This window comes from Drosophila elegans, unplaced genomic scaffold, assembly GCF_018152505.1.
Source record: "Drosophila elegans isolate 14027-0461.03 unplaced genomic scaffold, ASM1815250v1 contig_468, whole genome shotgun sequence".
NCBI lineage: Eukaryota > Metazoa > Arthropoda > Insecta > Diptera > Drosophilidae > Drosophila > Drosophila elegans.
In genome coordinates, this window is record NW_024545855.1 from 1,020,573 (window position 1) to 1,039,469 (window position 18,897).

The 18,897-nt window shown below is 40.3% G+C and overlaps 3 protein-coding genes across 3 annotated transcripts; 2 read left to right on the plus strand and 1 right to left on the minus strand.

Moving 5' to 3' along the window:
- Positions 1 to 54: 54 nt before the first annotated feature.
- On the plus strand, positions 55 to 3,368 carry LOC108143873 (probable ATP-dependent RNA helicase DDX43). The gene is made up of 6 exons (XM_041709047.1): positions 55 to 130; positions 324 to 468; positions 528 to 1,433; positions 1,615 to 2,123; positions 2,207 to 2,842; positions 2,903 to 3,368. The coding sequence occupies exons 3-6, from the start codon at positions 720 to 722 to the stop codon at positions 3,228 to 3,230; spliced, it is 2,187 nt and encodes a 728-aa protein (XP_041564981.1). The 5' UTR covers positions 55 to 130; positions 324 to 468; positions 528 to 719; the 3' UTR covers positions 3,231 to 3,368.
- Positions 3,369 to 3,583: 215 nt separating this feature from the next.
- On the minus strand, positions 3,584 to 4,675 carry LOC108143872 (pre-mRNA-splicing factor ISY1 homolog). Its single transcript, XM_017268440.2, has 4 exons — positions 4,622 to 4,675; positions 4,538 to 4,560; positions 4,314 to 4,474; positions 3,584 to 4,258 (listed from the first exon to the last, which is right to left on the minus strand). Exons 1-4 carry the CDS (start codon positions 4,622 to 4,624, stop codon positions 3,624 to 3,626), a joined length of 822 nt encoding a protein of 273 aa, XP_017123929.1. The 5' UTR covers positions 4,625 to 4,675; the 3' UTR covers positions 3,584 to 3,623.
- Positions 4,676 to 5,051: 376 nt separating this feature from the next.
- Positions 5,052 to 8,407, plus strand: LOC108144072 (ADP-ribosylation factor-like protein 8). The gene is made up of 4 exons (XM_017268719.2): positions 5,052 to 5,292; positions 7,014 to 7,168; positions 7,236 to 7,397; positions 7,466 to 8,407. The coding sequence occupies exons 1-4, from the start codon at positions 5,170 to 5,172 to the stop codon at positions 7,584 to 7,586; spliced, it is 561 nt and encodes a 186-aa protein (XP_017124208.1). The 5' UTR covers positions 5,052 to 5,169; the 3' UTR covers positions 7,587 to 8,407.
- Positions 8,408 to 18,897: the final 10,490 nt, after the last annotated feature.

Genomic DNA, 18,897 nt, shown 5'->3' on the forward strand with positions numbered 1-18,897 from the left:
TATTTAAATTTTCAAACAGGACCGCCAAAGTGGGGAATAGTTCTGCACAATTCGGAGTTCTGGGGACCTAACAACACTGGTTTGCTACTCTGCTAAGGAGACCTGAAAACATCGATAGCTATCGACTCAAGTATATCGATATCGGTTGAAATACTTATGGGGGAATCCCAAAAGTACTAATACTTAATTATTTCAATTAAAAATGAGTATATTTTGCGAAACTATTTCTGATTATTTAGTTTAATGTTCTTTAAATGTAGCTCACGTCATTTGACTATTTATTTGATTTTGTAATTTGTATTTGTCATATTTTTGATTACCAGTCTATTAATAACAAATACCGAAAGTAATCGATCCAGCCCTGGCTAAAATACAACCCTGATCCGAAAGCGTCGGTCAAAGCGGTTCGTTTAATTGTCCCTTTCCTCCGTTTGCAAAATAAAATGGTGTAAAAGAAAGAAAAAACAGGTGAGTAAAAAAACGAAGAAATATTGAATGCTTAATCGGTTCTTTGATATTCACTGCAGCTTCTTTGCTTAAATCTTCGTGATATTTTCGCTGTGCAAGCTAAATTTTGAGCCACCAAATACACGCATACAAGCGAAAAGTTTACCGTTTGAAATCGCACAAGTGAATTGCAAAGTCGGCATTTTTCACGTGTGTTCCCGGATTTAATTTCGTTAAATCCCAACAAAATAAAGCGCCGAGCGGATTTCAAGATGTCCGAACTCGATTGGGACGATCCAAATTATGTGGAGGCACCTGTAAAGATTCAGGAATACTCCAAAATGAATGATAAGTACGAGAGGAGCCTGAGACGCGATGATAATTCACGTGAATACGGAGGCGACAGGCATCGGGATGATTACGGCGGAGGAAGGCGTAATAATCGTGATAATCGAGGTAACCGTGATGATTACGGCGGAGGACGCCGTGACAGCCGGGATGACTACGGCGGTGGACGCCGGAATGATCGCGACAATAGGGATGATTACGGTGGAGGAGGAGGAGCTTTTAGCGAATCCCTGAGCATCGCAGCCGAAATGGTCGGAAAAGTCATTGGCAGAGCCGGCGCCAATATCTCCCGGATTCAGACCGATTTCAATGTTCGGGTTAAGGTGGACCGATGTGATTTGATGGTCAAGATATCCGGCAGCCTTCAGAGCAACGTCTCCGATGCCATAAATCACGTTCGCAAGCAGGTCAGCAGTGATTCCGGGGATAGAGATCGGGATAGGGATAACAGGGGCTATGGTGGCGGAGGAAGCTATGGTGGCGGCGGTGGACGAGGAGGAGGAGGAGGCTACAATGGCGGTGGAGGCAGCAGCGGGGGATATGGCAGAACCAAGGGTAGCCCGCCGGCTTCAAAACCTATTCCGGATGATGGCGATCTCACCGGCACCATTGATTGGGCAGGCCTAAATGCGGCTTCGGTAAGTGAAAACCGACCATTAGAAAGCCATATTAAATACATGTTATGTGCATTAAAAACACATATTTTACCCCTGGGTTGCAAAACGAATTCTTTGGATGACTTCAGTACTTCACAAATGTATTCTAAGCTCGTGACACACGAGAAAAATCCAATCCTAAACCCCCTTTAATTCCCTACAGGAAAGAGCTACTGCAGCTCGCTGGGCCAAGTGTCCAGTGCTGACAAAGAACTTCTACAAGGAGGCGCCCGAGGTGGCCAATCTTACGGAATCCCAGATCGAAAGCATTCGCGCGGATAACAACAAGACCACGGTGTCGCACGTTTTCGAACCGAAGGAGGGTGAAACTGCTGTGCCCATTCCCAATCCGGTTTGGACTTTCGAACAATGCTTTGCCGATTACCCGGATCTACTGGGCGAGATCACCAAGATGGGCTTTTCCAAGCCCTCGCCCATCCAGTCGCAGGCGTGGCCCATTCTACTCCAGGGACACGACATGATTGGCATCGCCCAAACGGGCACGGGCAAAACTCTGGCCTTCTTGCTGCCCGGAATGATTCACACGGAGAACCAGAGCGTGCCCAGGGGTCAGAGGGGCGGGGCCAATGTCCTGGTGCTGGCACCCACTCGGGAGTTGGCTCTTCAGATCGAAATGGAGGTCAAGAAGTACCCCTTTCGCGACATGAAAGCGTGAGTATCATCGATAGCAAAGAATGCTAATACTAAGGCAATAAGTAATCAATAATTTGTACTTATATTAAATTAATTTTCAGTGTTTGCGTCTATGGCGGTGGTGACCGTCGCATGCAGATCTCGGATTTGGAGCGCGGTGCGGAGATTATCATTTGCACGCCTGGACGTCTCAACGATCTAGTCCAAGCTAACGTTATCGATGTGAGCACCATTACGTATCTGGTTCTCGATGAAGCGGATCGCATGTTGGACATGGGCTTTGAGCCACAGATTCGCAAGGTGATGCTGGACATCCGTCCGGATCGCCAGACGATCATGACGTCGGCCACTTGGCCGCCGGGAGTTCGCCGCCTGGCGCAGAGCTACATGAAGAACCCCATTCAGGTGTGTGTCGGCTCTCTGGATCTGGCGGCCACGCATTCGGTGAAGCAAGTGATTGAGTTGCTGGAGGATGAGCAGGAGAAGTTCCGCACGATTAAATCGTTTGTAAAGAACATGACTAAGACGGACAAGATCATCATATTCTGCGGACGCAAGGCTCGCGCCGATGATTTGTCTAGTGATCTAACTCTAGATGGTTTTATGACCCAATGCATTCATGGTAATCGCGAGCAGAGCGATCGTGAGCAGGCTATAGCTGACATAAAGTCTGGAGCTGTGCGCATTTTGGTGGCCACCGATGTGGCATCTCGTGGCTTGGACATAGAGGATATATCGTAAGCAAATATCTTTGTTTTTATTTCAAACAACTGTTAATACTTTTCCTCTTTTTCTAGTCATGTCATCAACTATGACTTTCCGCGCAACATAGAGGAGTATGTGCACCGAGTGGGTCGCACAGGACGTGCTGGCAGAAAGGGCACTTCGATTAGCTTCCTTACGCGCGAGGACTGGGGCATGGCCAAGGAGCTGATCGACATCCTGCAGGAGGCGGATCAGGAGGTGCCCGACGAGCTGCACAACATGGCCAGGCGTTTCAAGGCCATGAAGGAGAGACGCGCTGCTGAGGGCGGCGGAGGAGGTGGCCGCTTTGGTGGCGGCGGCGGAGGACGCGGTGGCGGACGTGGCGGCGGAGGTCGCAATTTCGATAGCTTCAGCTTCTGATTGAATATTTAAGCTTGCATTTTGTAGTTATTAGAGACCACAGCGCATTGAAGTGCCTTGTAATTTTGTTGACAAAACGTTTAACGGTTGTTCTATCTAAAATTGGAAATAAATACCTTGTTGGGGAAGTCAAAATGAGATCTGCGTTGTGCATTTAGGTTTAAAAGAACAATTCAGAATTTAAATACAAATCCTAAAGTAGTTTGCATTTGAGAGTCGTTCTATTTACCAGTTTATTATGTGCGATGTATATTTTGAAACTACTTTTTTCTCTTCCAATCAAGAAATCTTTTAAACGACGCTATGTTTAAATAGTTTCACCTTTCCAAGAGAAAAATTCGTTACAGTGAAGATTTTGAAAACCAAACTAAGAATTTAAACGTTTTATTGAGTTCAGTTGGCGCCACCGGCGTATTTCTCCAGGAGCTCCTGTTTCCGCTTGCGCAGCAGTGCCTCCTGCACATCCTGTTGCGTGGGCACGGGCACATGGGCGGTGAATTTGGGGGCCAGCAGGCCGTGCGGATCCTCCACTGCAGCCCGGGCCTTGGCATCTTCGATGGCTTCCCGAACGGGTCCTGAAAGTGGATAAATTTCATCCTCCTCCTCGTCATCATCGATTATGCGACCATCTCTGGCCATTTTGTCGCGCCATTCCTGCACTGCCTTCTGGATGGCAGCTCGTTCGATGCGTTCCTCCAGAGGAATCAGGACACCATCTTCATCGTCTCGATAGCCATAGTACTCCGCATCTATATCTTTCATTAGTTCAGCGCGCGATTTCCTGGGCGGCGGCGGAGGATCCTGTTCGAAGAGCTCTCGAACTCCAGGCAAATCTTTGGCGGCTCCAAAGTACTTGTAACCTCGATTGCCGGGAACTTCGCGACCCTCGGCATCGAACATTTTGGGACCATAACGTCTATAGTGAGGTCCGCCCAGGGCAGATATCTGATTTTCCCAATGGCGTTTTTCACGCAGCAACTTGTTGATTTCGTCGTTGAGATCGCGGATGCGGAATTCACCCAAACCGGCTGAAAATAGTGTGTGTAAGTACATTTTATAAGCAATCCTAACCCTGGTTAATACCATTTTGTATCTGGGCCACCTTCTTGGATATCTCGCGTATAATCTCCAGTCGGAATTTCTCACATCGGGGCAAATCGTGGCATTCGGAAGCCAAATAAGGTCGGCGTTCCTTTTCGCCGGATTCTACTTCCTTGGCCGCCCGCCAACGTGCCAAAGTTGTCCTACGGGAAATAAGTCATTATATATTACTATTCTTATGTTTTTTGCACTCCAGGCTAACTTACATTGCCTTCTCTGCATTGCGCGCCTGAAATTACACATTTGTTATACATTTTAATTGCAAATTAATAAATATTTCGCAGACTTACCATTTTGTTTACTATCTTCTTCTGCCAAAACTGACATTCACAACGAAACCAAGAGCAATCGATGACACACTTATCGATAGGCTATACAGTAAATATTCAATACAGAAAAATCCCATTACTTCATTAAACATGATTAAAAGTTTAATTTTGCTACAGTTTGTACAATTTCAATTAATATAATAAATGTTAAATCGATGTTTTTGGTGGAATAAATTCATAAATTAAAATTGCAGGTACTTATTTGGGTACAAAAAAGTTTTTTATTGAGATTGTTCAAATTTATTATAAGATCAAATAAAAGCAATATAATTTTTTTCACAACTTTATAGTTTGTTTTAAGTATTTTAGTAGAATCTTTTACCATTCACCAGGAACTGCCAGTGTTGGACAAACTCCCCCATATCAGCAGTGTTGGTTTTTCGGCACTCCCTCGCTTTGGTCACACTGACCTGACCAGTTGTTTTTTCACGCCAACGCCATTTACGCTCTTTGGAAACTCTTTTTCGCAAATCCAAGCAGAAACAGGACAAAAACACACCTGCCCCAGGATGTTGGCCCTTATCAACAGGATCCTTGAGTGGTTCAAGAGCATCTTCTGGAAAGAGGAGATGGAACTGACTCTGGTGGGGCTGCAATTCTCCGGGAAGACGACGTTCGTCAATGTTATTGCAGTGAGTATTTCGCAGGGCGGTGTGTGCGTTTGTGTGTGTGTGTGTGTGCGAATTGGCAAGTGTATGGGTGAGAGGGTGGTTTTTTTTTTTTGTGAGGGGAAGGGGGCTGTTGGTGGAGAGAAAGCCGGGGGATCAGCTATGACTAAATGTCGGTTAAAGTATAATACAAACCCCCAAATCACAAAGGAATTACATACCTTCCCCAACTTTCCCTTTGTTTATATTATCTTATCTCATACACCATACACCCCTCATTTTCTCTCACTGCATCAATAATTAACGCTGTGCTAAACGTTTTATTTTAGTGGTAAAGTTTACCGTTCCTGCCGCCCGTAATCAATAAACCAATATATACGCATGTTCTCCGCATAAATGACGCCATTATCACTGGGGGCGACCCTTTGACCCCGCCCCTTTTGAGCCTTCCCCCAAATGCCTCTTTGTATATTGTCACCCATTTCTGCACACGCTGATAAAGCCGCGATCTGAACGCTTTTCCATCTCGCAAATCGAATTTCCCGGGGTTTTCGGAGGTGGAGTTACTGCCTTTGTGACCGCCTGACTTATGAGTCATGTGAGCCATTGAATTCGAGCAAAATGTACCCGCATCCCCAGGATTTAAACGTGGAAATTTGTTTGCTCAAGTGCTCCAAAAGCGGGAATTTTCCCCCGCTTATCACTGCCATTAGACTCCGTGTAATCTACTGTTTACGCAGATTCATCCACTACTGATTGCAAACCAAGTTGAGGTTGACAGACATTTACTTTTACCCTCCATAGAACGGAATTAAAAGCTTTTCAACAAAATTTATAGACCAACTTTTCTCTAAAAAGTTGCATCCAATTTAAATATTATTAATATACTTAACTATGGCATATCTTATTCAATTATAACTGGGTATATAAGTGCAACATTCTTATCACATGATAAATTAGTATTTCAGGTGGTTTTCCATATTAATTTGATTCATAGTATAGATTTGTCATGCTTATTCTGTGTTCTGATTTCATATCCAAATTTGACTACAAAAACATTAATTTGTAAAAATTTTAATCCCTCTACAGAATAATAGCTGGCTTTAAGAGTCCTTAAGAGTGTTAAGATTTCCCGGTCTGGGTTTAATCCTAATAATACTTGTGGCTCTCCATTTAAGAAATTTTAATGGTTTTTAAATTGAATTTTAGAATTGGTCAATTCAATTTAGAAAGTTACGAATTCAAATTTTCGTTTTAATATTCAGCTATTCACAGATAAATCTCATACTTCAGTTGGTTTACTTTCACAAAATTGTTTGCTTTGTTTACAGTCTGCTATTTCAAATTCAATAACACAACAATTTCAATAAACAAATGGAGTCGGCTTATAATAACACATATCAACAGCTTTTTAATTTGGTTTTCACAAGTCTAAAGGCCAGATTCTTAGCAATGTACTTTACCCGCTACCCAGTTAAAATCAAGTTTCAAAGCGTGTTTTAAATAATAGTTTTTCAATATAATTTTTTTGTTTAAATCAGCGTCATGTAAAGAATGTAATTTTACACAAAGCTTACATACATTTCTAGTATGTTTTAGTTGCATACTTTTGGGCTTAATCTTCTGGTATGAAGTTGCACTTAAATATTTACAATTGTCTGGTTAAATAATAAATAAAATGTTTTTATTATCTTGAAAACAATAAATATACTTAAGTTTTATAAATATTTCTTTCCTAATTTCAGTCCGGACAATTCGCTGAGGACATGATACCCACAGTTGGCTTCAACATGCGAAAGATCACCCGGGGCAATGTGACGATCAAGGTGTGGGATATTGGTGGCCAGCCCCGATTCCGATCCATGTGGGAGCGCTATTGTCGCGGCGTTAATGCGATTGTGTAAGCAATAATACCACTTAAGCATCAAAAGAATCCCATTAACACTTAATGTATTAATCAACAATAGCTATATGGTGGATGCAGCTGATCTGGACAAATTGGAGGCCTCGAGGAACGAGCTGCACTCACTATTGGACAAACCGCAGCTGGCTGGCATTCCAGTGCTCGTGTTGGGCAACAAACGTGATCTTCCAGGCGCCCTCGATGAAACCGGGCTCATCGATCGCATGTAAGTAACCAAAATATAGAAAATCACAAATCAAAGATTTATGATTAATACCGAAATCCTATTTCCAGGAATTTATCGAGCATACAGGACCGTGAAATCTGCTGTTACAGTATTTCCTGCAAGGAGAAGGACAATATTGACATTACGCTGCAGTGGTTAATTCAACATTCGAAAAGCCAAAGTCGTTAGATAACGAACACCTACACACACACGCCCCTACCCACAACACTCACACACTTAGGCACTATATCTCACACAGAACAACTATATATACACATATACACTAATAATAATTTGCAGAGTGATGAACAATGAGCAAAAAGCCAGCAGTAAGCCAACTATTTGTGGTACAAGATTGAAAACAAAAAAACAAAACTAAAACTAAAACACAGCGAGTAATAACTATGCCTTGAAAAATCTGTTTGTATGGTGTGTCTGCATGTATGTTGTATGTGATTTCGCAGTGCAGGGTTCGGGTGCTCGACTGTCTCGAATTTGTAGATTCACAAAGGGAAGATGCTTAAATGAATTCTGTGTACGTTGTAAGTTTTGTTAGTTAATCTATATGCCGATACACACAAACACACACATACACAAGACAACACACATGACACGCTCGTGTGTATTTAGTATTTCATTCTGGCTTGATCGACCAATTATCCCCTATATATGAATGTCGCCTCTACAAATATCGTTGCCCGTCTCCACGTTTAGTTAGACTTATGTTTAGTGTTGATTGGTGTGATTATTTACATATTATTTTTATAATTTTTGTATACAATATATAATTTACATTTCGCTGATACGCTTCTATGCAGATTATTTATTTATAACTGGAATTTTTGCTTAGCGAAAACAGAAAACAAAATATGGAAGCAACGGAAAAGTCTAAACTATGAAGACGTTTTAAACTATAAATATATATTTAAACTATATGAATGTAAAATCAATTAAGCAAGCGCAAGCCATAGTTAATGAAATTCCATGATTGATTGTAAAATATACAAAAACAAAAAAATAAGAAATTGTTGAGTTATTCTAGCTGCAGCCAAAAAACAAAACAAAGAACCCCAAATTGAGATCCTTAAGCCTTGTCACGCTTTTCCTATACTCATTAACATTCACCTAGTTAATTATGATAATTTATATGAAACAGCAATGCAAATTATAAACTACAATAACCAAAATCGAAAACCGAAAACTGAAAACGAGCAAGGCATACAAACCACAGCGAGAAAACGAAACAAAAATGAAAAATGAAAACCAATAAAGACAAATTATAAAAACATTACAAAAAACCCGATTGAGTCTCATAAATTACGACTAAGTGAGATTGCAGCGATGGCGAGAGCATCAAATATTCCAAACACTTGTTCGAATGTAATTTATAGAGGCAGTATATGGCCACCCAAATGCAGACGTAGCAGGTTAACAATTGATAGATGCAGACAGCCCTATGGACGCATAAATATCGGGAAACGAGGAGGAGCCCTTGGCTAATTAGGAATTCTGTGTGCAGAATCAAGGCATTTGCTACCGGAGGACGGCGATGGAGGAACAGGGGGTTCTGGCTTCCAGGAATACGTGTCGAGCACGAGCCGTGTGAGTGAGTCATGATCAAATATTCTCATGTCCCATGTCCGGGAAGCTTCCTGCTTCCCTGCTTCCTTTGGAAATCCCAAATCCAATGCCCCACACTACGCGCGCGTTCGTTGCCTGAGTCTTTCGTTTTCTGTTCGCTCGCCTCATATTTCAAATTGCGTTAATTACACTTTTAAATGCGGGGTATTAACAGTGCCTGCGATAAGCATCTCTCTTCGCGGCCATTTGCCACAAGCCAAACATTTCGGCCATAACTCGAGGCGAATCTCCGAAAAAAAAATACGGCTAACGACGTGCTCGTAAATTTTCATACCAAAACTATAAACAAACATAAACAAGCTGAAAACATTTACGAACATTACGCATATATGCCTTCTGCTTAGATGTCGTTTAAAATCGTAAAGACAAGTGGACAGTGCGGCTCATAGCCTTAAAACAAAAACTTCAAAAAAAACTTAAGTTAAACAAAAAATTGTCTCGTGTTTGTCATTTAATTAATCAACTGATTTGTTGACTGGTCTTAAATTGCAAGTGATTTTATCTGATCTCAAATTGTCAAAGCCAATTGATTTTTTCCCTACGATAATTAATCATTATTTATAGGAGCTAAAATGACTGCTGAATCAATTGGATAAGTAATTGGACTCGTCAAAACAAGTTTGTTGGATTTATTTCATAATAACTTATTCTTTTCTTCTTTAACTTCATGACCACTACTGCTTTTTTTTGTGTGTAAAATAAAAGTGATATTCTGCCACAAAGGCAGACGGTGCTTAGTTCTTTCTGCTTAATTTTCAGCGATTTGTGCGACTTGTGCTGATTATATAATGACATATAAAACATGCCCAAACAACATTTAAATTTGTTGTAGCTGTTTTTTTATATTTTCGCAGACCTCATCGAGCCAGATCCATTCATTTGTATGCGCCACAGTTGCCATCATCGTGACTCCTTTGATGAAAAGCCGTCAACAAATGCAAAATAAATAAAAGCAAAAAAAAAAAAAATGGAGAAAAGAATGAGCAAATCACATTAACAAAAAACTAGGCGGGGTGTTGACCATAAATTTAAGCAGAAATACTTAAGTTATATTTTCAAGATAATTTATTAGTTTGTGCTTAAGGGTTTGGCTTGTAAGATTAACTGATAACTTTTTATTAGAAGGGGGAATCTAAAATTTAATGCCTCTAATCAAAAGATTTTTGAAATCATTATGAGTTTAACATATAGTATATATTTTATTTTCCTATTTATTTTTGGAACTAATCCTGTTATTTGTGTAAATCATATATATTTAAATATAAATTTACCAACTCATATTAACTTTCTTAAGTGAACAGTTTCCAAAGTTTATCTGTTAAACGCTTTTGAGAACGAATTTAAATTAAAAAAAATTATCAATATGATCAATAAAATTGTAAAATGTACTTCATCCCTAGAACAAACAAATTCAAAGCTGCTCCAGCAATGTGGTTATAGTAAACATGAAACAAAGTCAACCCAAGTCAAGTCAGTATAATATATTTTTTTTCTTAACCTTTTCCCCTTCGCCCTTTCTAGCCAAATTGTTCTTAAATATATTTTAATTGAAGGCCCCCACAATGGTTTCTGCACGAGGCCACCAAAAGTGTGTCTGGCCCGAACATGCTGTGCCACCTGAAAAGTTCCTGGAACTGTGGCAAACGAGCCCCTGCCCAGAAACAATAACACGGAGCTGGAGCTGTAGCTGTAGCTGGAGCATAAAGTTCAGGCCTTAACAAGATGGAACAAAAGGCTGTCTGACTGGATGCTCTACCGCGTACTCGCCAGACTCGTGGGCAACAGTTTTCATGTTTGTCGCTTATTTTGCTTTATTTTCTTGCAGACTGTCAGTGGCAGGATGCCCAAGAGGAGGTGAAAAGGGGGCCAGCCGAGACGCGACGACAACTTGGCTGACAACAGGGCGAATGCAAATAAGTCTGCTCATTTCTGCTGAATTTGCTAAACTCCCGGCGACTGCTGATTTCCACCTCTGCCCACTTGATTTATCTGGCATTTTATTGGCCAGCGCCATTTGCTTTGCGTATGCAAAGACTAGACCATAATTTACGCATCTTCCCGACTTCTTTTTTTTTTTTTGGTTTTTTTTTCCCGCCCTAATAAAGTTCTCTCAGGTGTGAACACTGGCCACTCCACCACTTGCATACGAGGCAGCTTAATTGATGACAACATCTTGGAATTTTCGTTGGTATTCCGCATCGAAGTTGTCGCCAAGTCTTTTGGGGCCCAGCTGCTATGGCTGGATAACTGGCTGGCTGGCTGGATGGCTGGATGGCTGGCTGGCCAACTGCAAATCAGTTAAATAATGAAACATTTGCACGATACTGGCGAATCGAATCGACGGAATCGGAATCGGTATCGCGAGCCCAGGCTTTTTGGCCAAGGATAGCGAAGAGAGTAAAGCTAAGGCCAGCACAACTCGGCAGCTAAAGCTAAAGCTAAAGCTAAAAAGCAGCCTCAACAATCAGCACAATCCGCAGTTGTATGGTGCTACATATCGTACAAGATTTCCGGGAATTGAAAACTGCTAAAAATCGTGTTTGATTTTATACGTTGTTGTTGTTGCCGTTGCTGTTGCCGTTGCCGTTGCTGTCCGCTCCTTATGCATGCAATTTTAAGCTGAGGATTGAGGAGATTTTGGGTCTCGTAGGGGAAAGAAGGGATCGCTGCAGCATCTACGATACGCGTCGTGGTTCAACATGCAATCGCAACAAACGAAAGCAGCTTGTTAACTAATTAAAACCAAAATATATGCAAATCAAAGGCCCCAAAAAGAACCCAAAAGGAGACTTCTTTTCATCGTCTGCCTTTTTTCTCTGGATAGCTACTGTTTTCGAGTTGGAGTTCTTTTCTCCGTCGCCTTTTTGTCAACGATCTTTTTTCGGGGGCAATTAAGCCTGGCAACGAAGAGTCGTCGCTGCCATAATGCTGCAAAATCGAGAACTAAATAGCACAAAGAGCATTGTGCAAAAATTAATTGCAACATTTTGAGCAGGGACCACCGCCACCACACCACACCGCCGGAATCCTGCTCCAAATGCAATCAATTCAGTATGGATTTCTGGCGAAGCAATCGATGCGGATTTACGAGTCGCCTGCATTTTGCCTTTTCGAGCCAGCCATTTGGCCCATTGTCGAGTGTCCCCCAGAGGGCTTGAAGATGATCCTACACGCGGAGAAAAACTACATGGCATTTGACACATATTCGCAAAAAATAAACCGAAAAAGCTATAAAATTTACAAAATTTGTTTAGCGCTTACGTTTTTTTCTAGTGCCAAATGCAGTTGGTAATACACCATATCTTTCTGCATTACACAGATTCTAAAGATTATGAATTATTATCCTGATAAGATGTCTTTTTGAAAAGTTTTAAATTTTTAAAAATTTTAAAGTTCCTATGTATGTTATTATTCAAATATAACTATTTTTTTCTAAGTATCGATATACAACTTAAAAGCTCTTCTTAAAATTCTAAAGATATCTGTAGCATTTAAATGACGTTTTGGGCTGGAGTTACGTTCATATTGATTTGAGATCCCTTGAAATGGTGTTTATTTGTCAGTGTATGATATGGTGGTGGGTGAGCAGCTCCATCCGCCGTCGTGGTCTTGTGTCTTCTGCTTAGGTGCGGACATATGTAAAACAAGCCATGAAACAACCGGCTGGGAGCAGGACTCTCCGCATTCGCATTCGCAGTCGCGTTCTCATTCGGATTGAGATTCAGTTTCGGAAGTGAAATTTATTTTGCATACGAGACCATTCGCCCCACAGAGGAGCCATGGCCAGCCATTGTCTTTTGTCGTCGTTCGGGCATCCAATCTGAGGATGGTGGCATCGAGCGGAGCACTTTGTGGGGTCAGCCGGCAAGTGCTCCTGGGAAACTTTTCGCTCGGCGCATATATCAGGAATGGGCCAAGGAGCCGATTGTCACTGGGAAATTATCCAATTTTGTGGTTTGCATTCAAATTGAGCACCGCCGTCTGTCAATTTACCAAAGGGCCCTTTTGCCAAATCGGGGGGGAGGAGGCGGGGACAGAAGGAAGAGGACTCGGATTCGAACTCGGATTCGGACGAGTAGCTGTCATGTTGATGAATGCAATTGGCAATTGCCTCCGGAGCGCTGGTGGTCGCAGTTCTCAGTTTATTTCGTCCCGTTTCGTTTCGATTCGGCTCGGTTTTGGGTTAAACTCAGCTCGAGGGGTTCAGCCGCCCGAAATCATAATCGCGATCTGGCCGCGATCCCGATTTCGAACCCTTTTATTGCCTGCTTCCGGATATCCAAGACCATAAAATGCATGCCCAACGCTGTTTATTAATTGCATCAAGATCAACTCGCCAACGCCGCCAGCTTTAAAAGCACCAGCAAACAAAGTATTAAAACATGAACAAAAACGAACTAAAACGAATATAAAATTGTGATAAGAAATTTCACTAATGAGTATTTACCTTTTCAGAATGGCAGCGGCTTTGGCCACGGCTTATTTGGGGTAGGGCTATAACTTATAAGCGCACGTTAACGTTAACGGGGCGTATGCTTAATGCTAGATTAGTATCGCGAATTTCATGTGCGCTGAACTTAACGGCTGATCGCTCATAAAATTAATCAAGCTGCTTTAGGCTACTTTAATGCATTTTACATTCTCCGCACTCTAACAATTTACGGGTTATTACCAAATTATGAAGGGGATAAACAAAATATAGTTAAGCTTTCAAAATGACTGAAATTATGTAAAATATTCGAAATTTGTGTTTATTAATTTATTGGGAATTTAGAATATGGTTAAAGGATTTAAAAATTGCATTATGTGGTTTTTTCCACAAGGCTTATTTAATTTTTAGTAAATATTACATCTTTAATGTGATGAATTTCGTGATTTTGTTCAATTATATTTTAAGTAGAAAGATTAAATCATTTAATATATGAATTATATAAATTCTACTTTAAGTAAGTTCAAAAAATTTGACTATTTAATAAATGATCCTATACTGCATAAATTTATTGATATTCAATTTTTCAAATAATACATATTGCTTTTATTAAACCATATCTATTTTTATTTTGTAATTAGTTTAATGAATGAATATCTAAATAACCTTAAACCATTTTATTTTCAAAATTGCCTATTATAAAATAAATATATAACTATGTAATGACTTGCAATTCAACTTAAATTGGAGAAACGCTTTGTTTGACCAAAGGCAGAGCAACACGTTTTCGTTGTCTCGCGATTATCTTCGACTTGTTTCAAAATGTTGTTATAATTTTCACATACTTTGGTGGGATTTCCTTTCCCTTTGCTGGCTGGCGGTTAACAAATTGCTTTCGTTATCGCCGATTTCGATGCAGAGCGAGTTGAATGCACTCCTTGGCTCGATTCGAGTGAACTCCGAGCTCCGGGTCTTCGATTGAAAATGCTTGGAAACTCCTTGGTCGGGACTCACGTACGAGGAGCGATCGGGTGGTCGCTGGCCAAGTCATTTGTTACATTAAAAAATATAATAAATTTCAGCTATAGCAGGCGTGCGGAGGAGCAGCTAGATAAATAATGCATTTGGCCATAAATATCCTGCTGCCGCCTGATTGACGCCTGACGTTTGTCATGGGCCGGCAATTGCAATTTGCATTGGGTTCATTGGAAAATGTCAACTTTAATTGAATTTGCACTGACGAAAGGCTCCGATTTATGTCCCCCCCGTCGTTTCGTAATAAACATGTCAGGCGAAGTCTCTCGACCACAGATTCAGCCTCAGATTCAGTATTTGACTTTGGGCCAACTAATTTGAGCTGAGCGCTAGCTGGGAACAGTTGGATTTTTTCCCGCAAACAGGATGGACCGAAAACCTGCTTGGAGTGGAGGCTGCAGAGGTGCAACTGGAATCCGGAATCGCCTGCCCCTTGCACCAATCCCAGACGCTAGCTTAATGCCATAATTTATGCGCACAACTCGCTTTTGGGGCCGCAACTCTGGCTCCACCTTTTGGCCAATCAGCGGCCGACTTTCGGGCCATGTCTAGGGCTGGCTCAAGACATCCGCACGCCTGCGGAGCATACGCAATGTGCAGTATATGAAAATGCATACATATTTGTGAGTTAATCTATAGGATAATTAAATTCGTTATCAGAAGAAATCATGATTGTGGTCTATTTAACTTATTGTGTTTTAAATAATTGATTATAATTTATTTTAAATTGTTGCCTATTTTATAGAACTCCTATATTATTAAGATTTTAGCTTGGAATTACATCTGCAATAAGTAAATAAGTATAGTCAATAATGGCAAGTTTCAATTATACCTATGTATTTTTATTTAAATACATTTATTCTTGAATGTTTTTTGATACAAAAATTGCTGATACATTTTTTATTATTATATAACGTTTTCTTAAGAGGTTGAACGAAATTAAAATAAAGGTTATAAAAATAGTCAGAGAACTCAAAAACTTTTTAAAAATGGAAATATTTGTTGTGTATTATATATAAAAAAGCTTTTCTCTTCACATTTATATTTCTTTTAAAGTAGGGAATGGAAGAATTTGTCAGTGCACTTAATATTATTTTGTTAAAAAAGGAGCTTTTCTTAAAATGTATTGTATAACAAAACCAGCATTAGTAATCTTAGCTAAATTGGGTTCGTTGATCATTGTGTGTTAACTGCTAAAATATGTTGTTCATTTCAACTTTTAAGTCAATGATAATCCATAAATGCCAGTTGTCCTGCTATTTTCAGTGACACCCTCCGACTCGTTTTCTAAATTTATTCCCTACATAAACACACAATTAAAATCCTTCTCGAATGCACCCTGCAGGTCCCCTTCGGACAAGATGTTTGACCTCAGCGGAAACATGAATTACACATTTCTTAGGTGCTCAAAATTCGACTCGCAGGGAATTGCACCTGCCTGGATATAACCTGTGGCCAGGATGAAGCAGTAAAAATGCAGCGCGTGCCGAGTATTCCCCAAAACACAAAACACAAAAACCGCCAAAAATAAAAAAAAGGGACACGAGATGCAGGAAACATTAAACCCAGAAACTGAAAGTGCAAGGTGCAAGGCTCAAATGTGAGAACAGCCATGGGAATGGAAACCATTCGGCATGGGTTAATTGAATTAAGCATCGACATTGATCTACAATGGGCCTAAGCCGAAAGGCAAGCCCAGAATGCAAGCCGCTCAACAAACCGAAACCACAAAAAAAAAAAAATGCCTACAAAATAGGAGCTGAAAAATCCTATGCGGATTAATGAATTTCTCGTTTTGCGCTTGAGTGGCTGAAACCGCAACACATTCGGCCTTTGTACAGAGATTTAATGCCCCAGCGGACATGTACACACACTCATGTTCGGATGCAACCCAAAGTGGGATGAATTGATCTAATCTGATCTCGAATGAGCGATCTCGCTTTGTCAATTGCCAATTGATCTTTTGGGCAATTGATCCGCTTTCGATTTCATTTCCCCGGCTGGGTTCTATTTATTTTTGGTTTACTTTTTATTTGTGGTTCGTGCTACTCGAGATAGCAGTACAAATACATATAACCAATAATAATAAACAGATGTGTGCTGCTCATCAATAAATTTAGCAAATATTGCACAATTATTCATGGCGATTGCCATCTAAATGTGATTTTAATTGTTGGCATTAATTAGTGGACGATCGGCATGGAGATGAGTGTTTGCCATGCGATAACCACTTGACTTACATTACCCACATGCCCACTTAAATATGGCTTAAACCCGTTTTAGTCATAAACAACGTTCGCCACGGACAAAATTGATTCTTAGCGTTGTCAAACTTTATGGACGGGCATAAAAAATCGCATCAAATCGGAGCAAATATAGTAGAGGAGGGCTAAGCCGCAGGAATCCTCAGAGCCAGGGCACGTGTAAATAAATTGCTTTCCAATGGGTTAGCACCAAGTCGAATCCTTCCACTTGACCGGACCGACCGCTGGCCTTTATCAGTGACCAGGACAGCAGCGAAAGGGTTGCTCCTTTCGTCTAATCCCTGGCAATAAAATACAATTTGGTCCAGGCGCAGAAGGCATGGCAAGTACAGTGGGACGTCGCTAAAGTAAATACCCAATCGTGACCCAACAAATTAAAGACTTTAATCGTATTGCACACTACTAAAAGAATTTAAATATAATTTAAATGAATAAAAATGTTATGCGGATAAACATTATTATATTATTCCTTATTTCAATATTTCATTTTTGAAACAATTACATATATCTAAAATGTAATATATTTTAACTAACTAACAAAATTTCTTGTAATTTATTGTACCAATTGTCCGTTGCTATAATGATGACTAATGGTAGTAGTCATTAAAATAATGAGCTGTTACAAAGAAAAGATCTTAAATTGTAGAAATTTGTATATATACTCATAGAAACGACATTTTTATCCACTCTGCTACAAAACATGTAAAATTTAAATAAGGTATCTTATTTTGTATTCCCAGTTTGCTAGTCAGCCAAAATAAATGAATAATTTTAACATCAAAACCTTTATTTGGTTGATCTTTGAGTTTTAAAATTAAACTGATATTATAAATTCAATTTACGGCTACGGCTAGTTAGAGCTACTTAAGCTCTACTGTATATCTTTCTCAAAGGATTGCGGACGATATATATATCTTTTCTTCTGCCATTGCTCGGCTTCTTGTTGTTGTTGTTGTGTAAATAAGAATTGAACTGTGAAGAGGCGATGCGAATGACGTTTACTTTTTATGTTTGTTTATCGCTGAAACCGAAAGCTGGACACTCGCCTGGTCAGTCCACCCTGCAAATTCCACCCACACATCGCAGCACATCAATTCCAAGGATTTTGTTGTATTTTTTTGGATTTATGCTGCCGGCGGACCGGACTTTTGGCAATTGGATTTTTTCGCTCAGCCATTGAGCTGTGTAATTGAGTTAGCCAGAAGATCGGAATACGGCTGGGGAAGCTACTGCATAAACTTGAAAAACTATAAACCTGGGCTTGGAGTTTTCCTATCCAAAGTACATATAATGACGGCTATCGCGTGAGGCTTTTTATAAGGCCAAAAGAGGAGGGGTACTGGTACTCACTGCTTTTATGGCTTATTACTGGCCTAATTGAGGCCATTGTCATTCTGGGCTCTTTTTGCAGATCTTGCTGCAGCTCGTAGCTCGCATGTCGCCAGTGGGTTTTGGTTTGGGTTTGGGTTCGGGTTCGGGTTCACTCGCCCACTTAATTGACATGTGCGCGGTGTGTGTTTGTTTGGCGAATGACAGCTTTTTGGGCGCTGAAACCCTGAAATGCTTGCTGAAATATGAAAATTTGAAATACTGAAATGCCCGAGTTGCACGTGAGGCGACAATTATGCAGTCCCATTTTGCCAGCAAACATGTTGCCAAGTGTTCCAGATGTTGCTACAAGAGATGCCTCGTCGGGGAATTACATGTATTTTAGATGGTAGGTGTGATTAAGCAACATGCTAATACTTGTTATTAATACTTGGTTGGGGTTCGGTTTTTAAGAAAAAGCAAGGCTTGCTCTAAAATATTTTGCCAAGAGCTAACAAGCCAAGATCCATGATCTAAATCACATTAATTTGAGAGAAAAAGGACGCTTTTAATAAGATGCGGTACGCCTTAAATTCGTATAAAAACTTAATTTTAGGTAAGAAAAAATGATTAGTATAGTAAATAATAGAATCACAGTATTTTAAACTATATTTTTTCATAGAACAGTAGAATTCACAAAACATATACAAATAACACATTTTACTTACTATATTTTCGGTTCCAAAATAGCAACACTTTTGTTTAATATAAATTAAATATTTTATTCACAAAACAAACCATTGGAATGCTGTTGCAAGCTGGT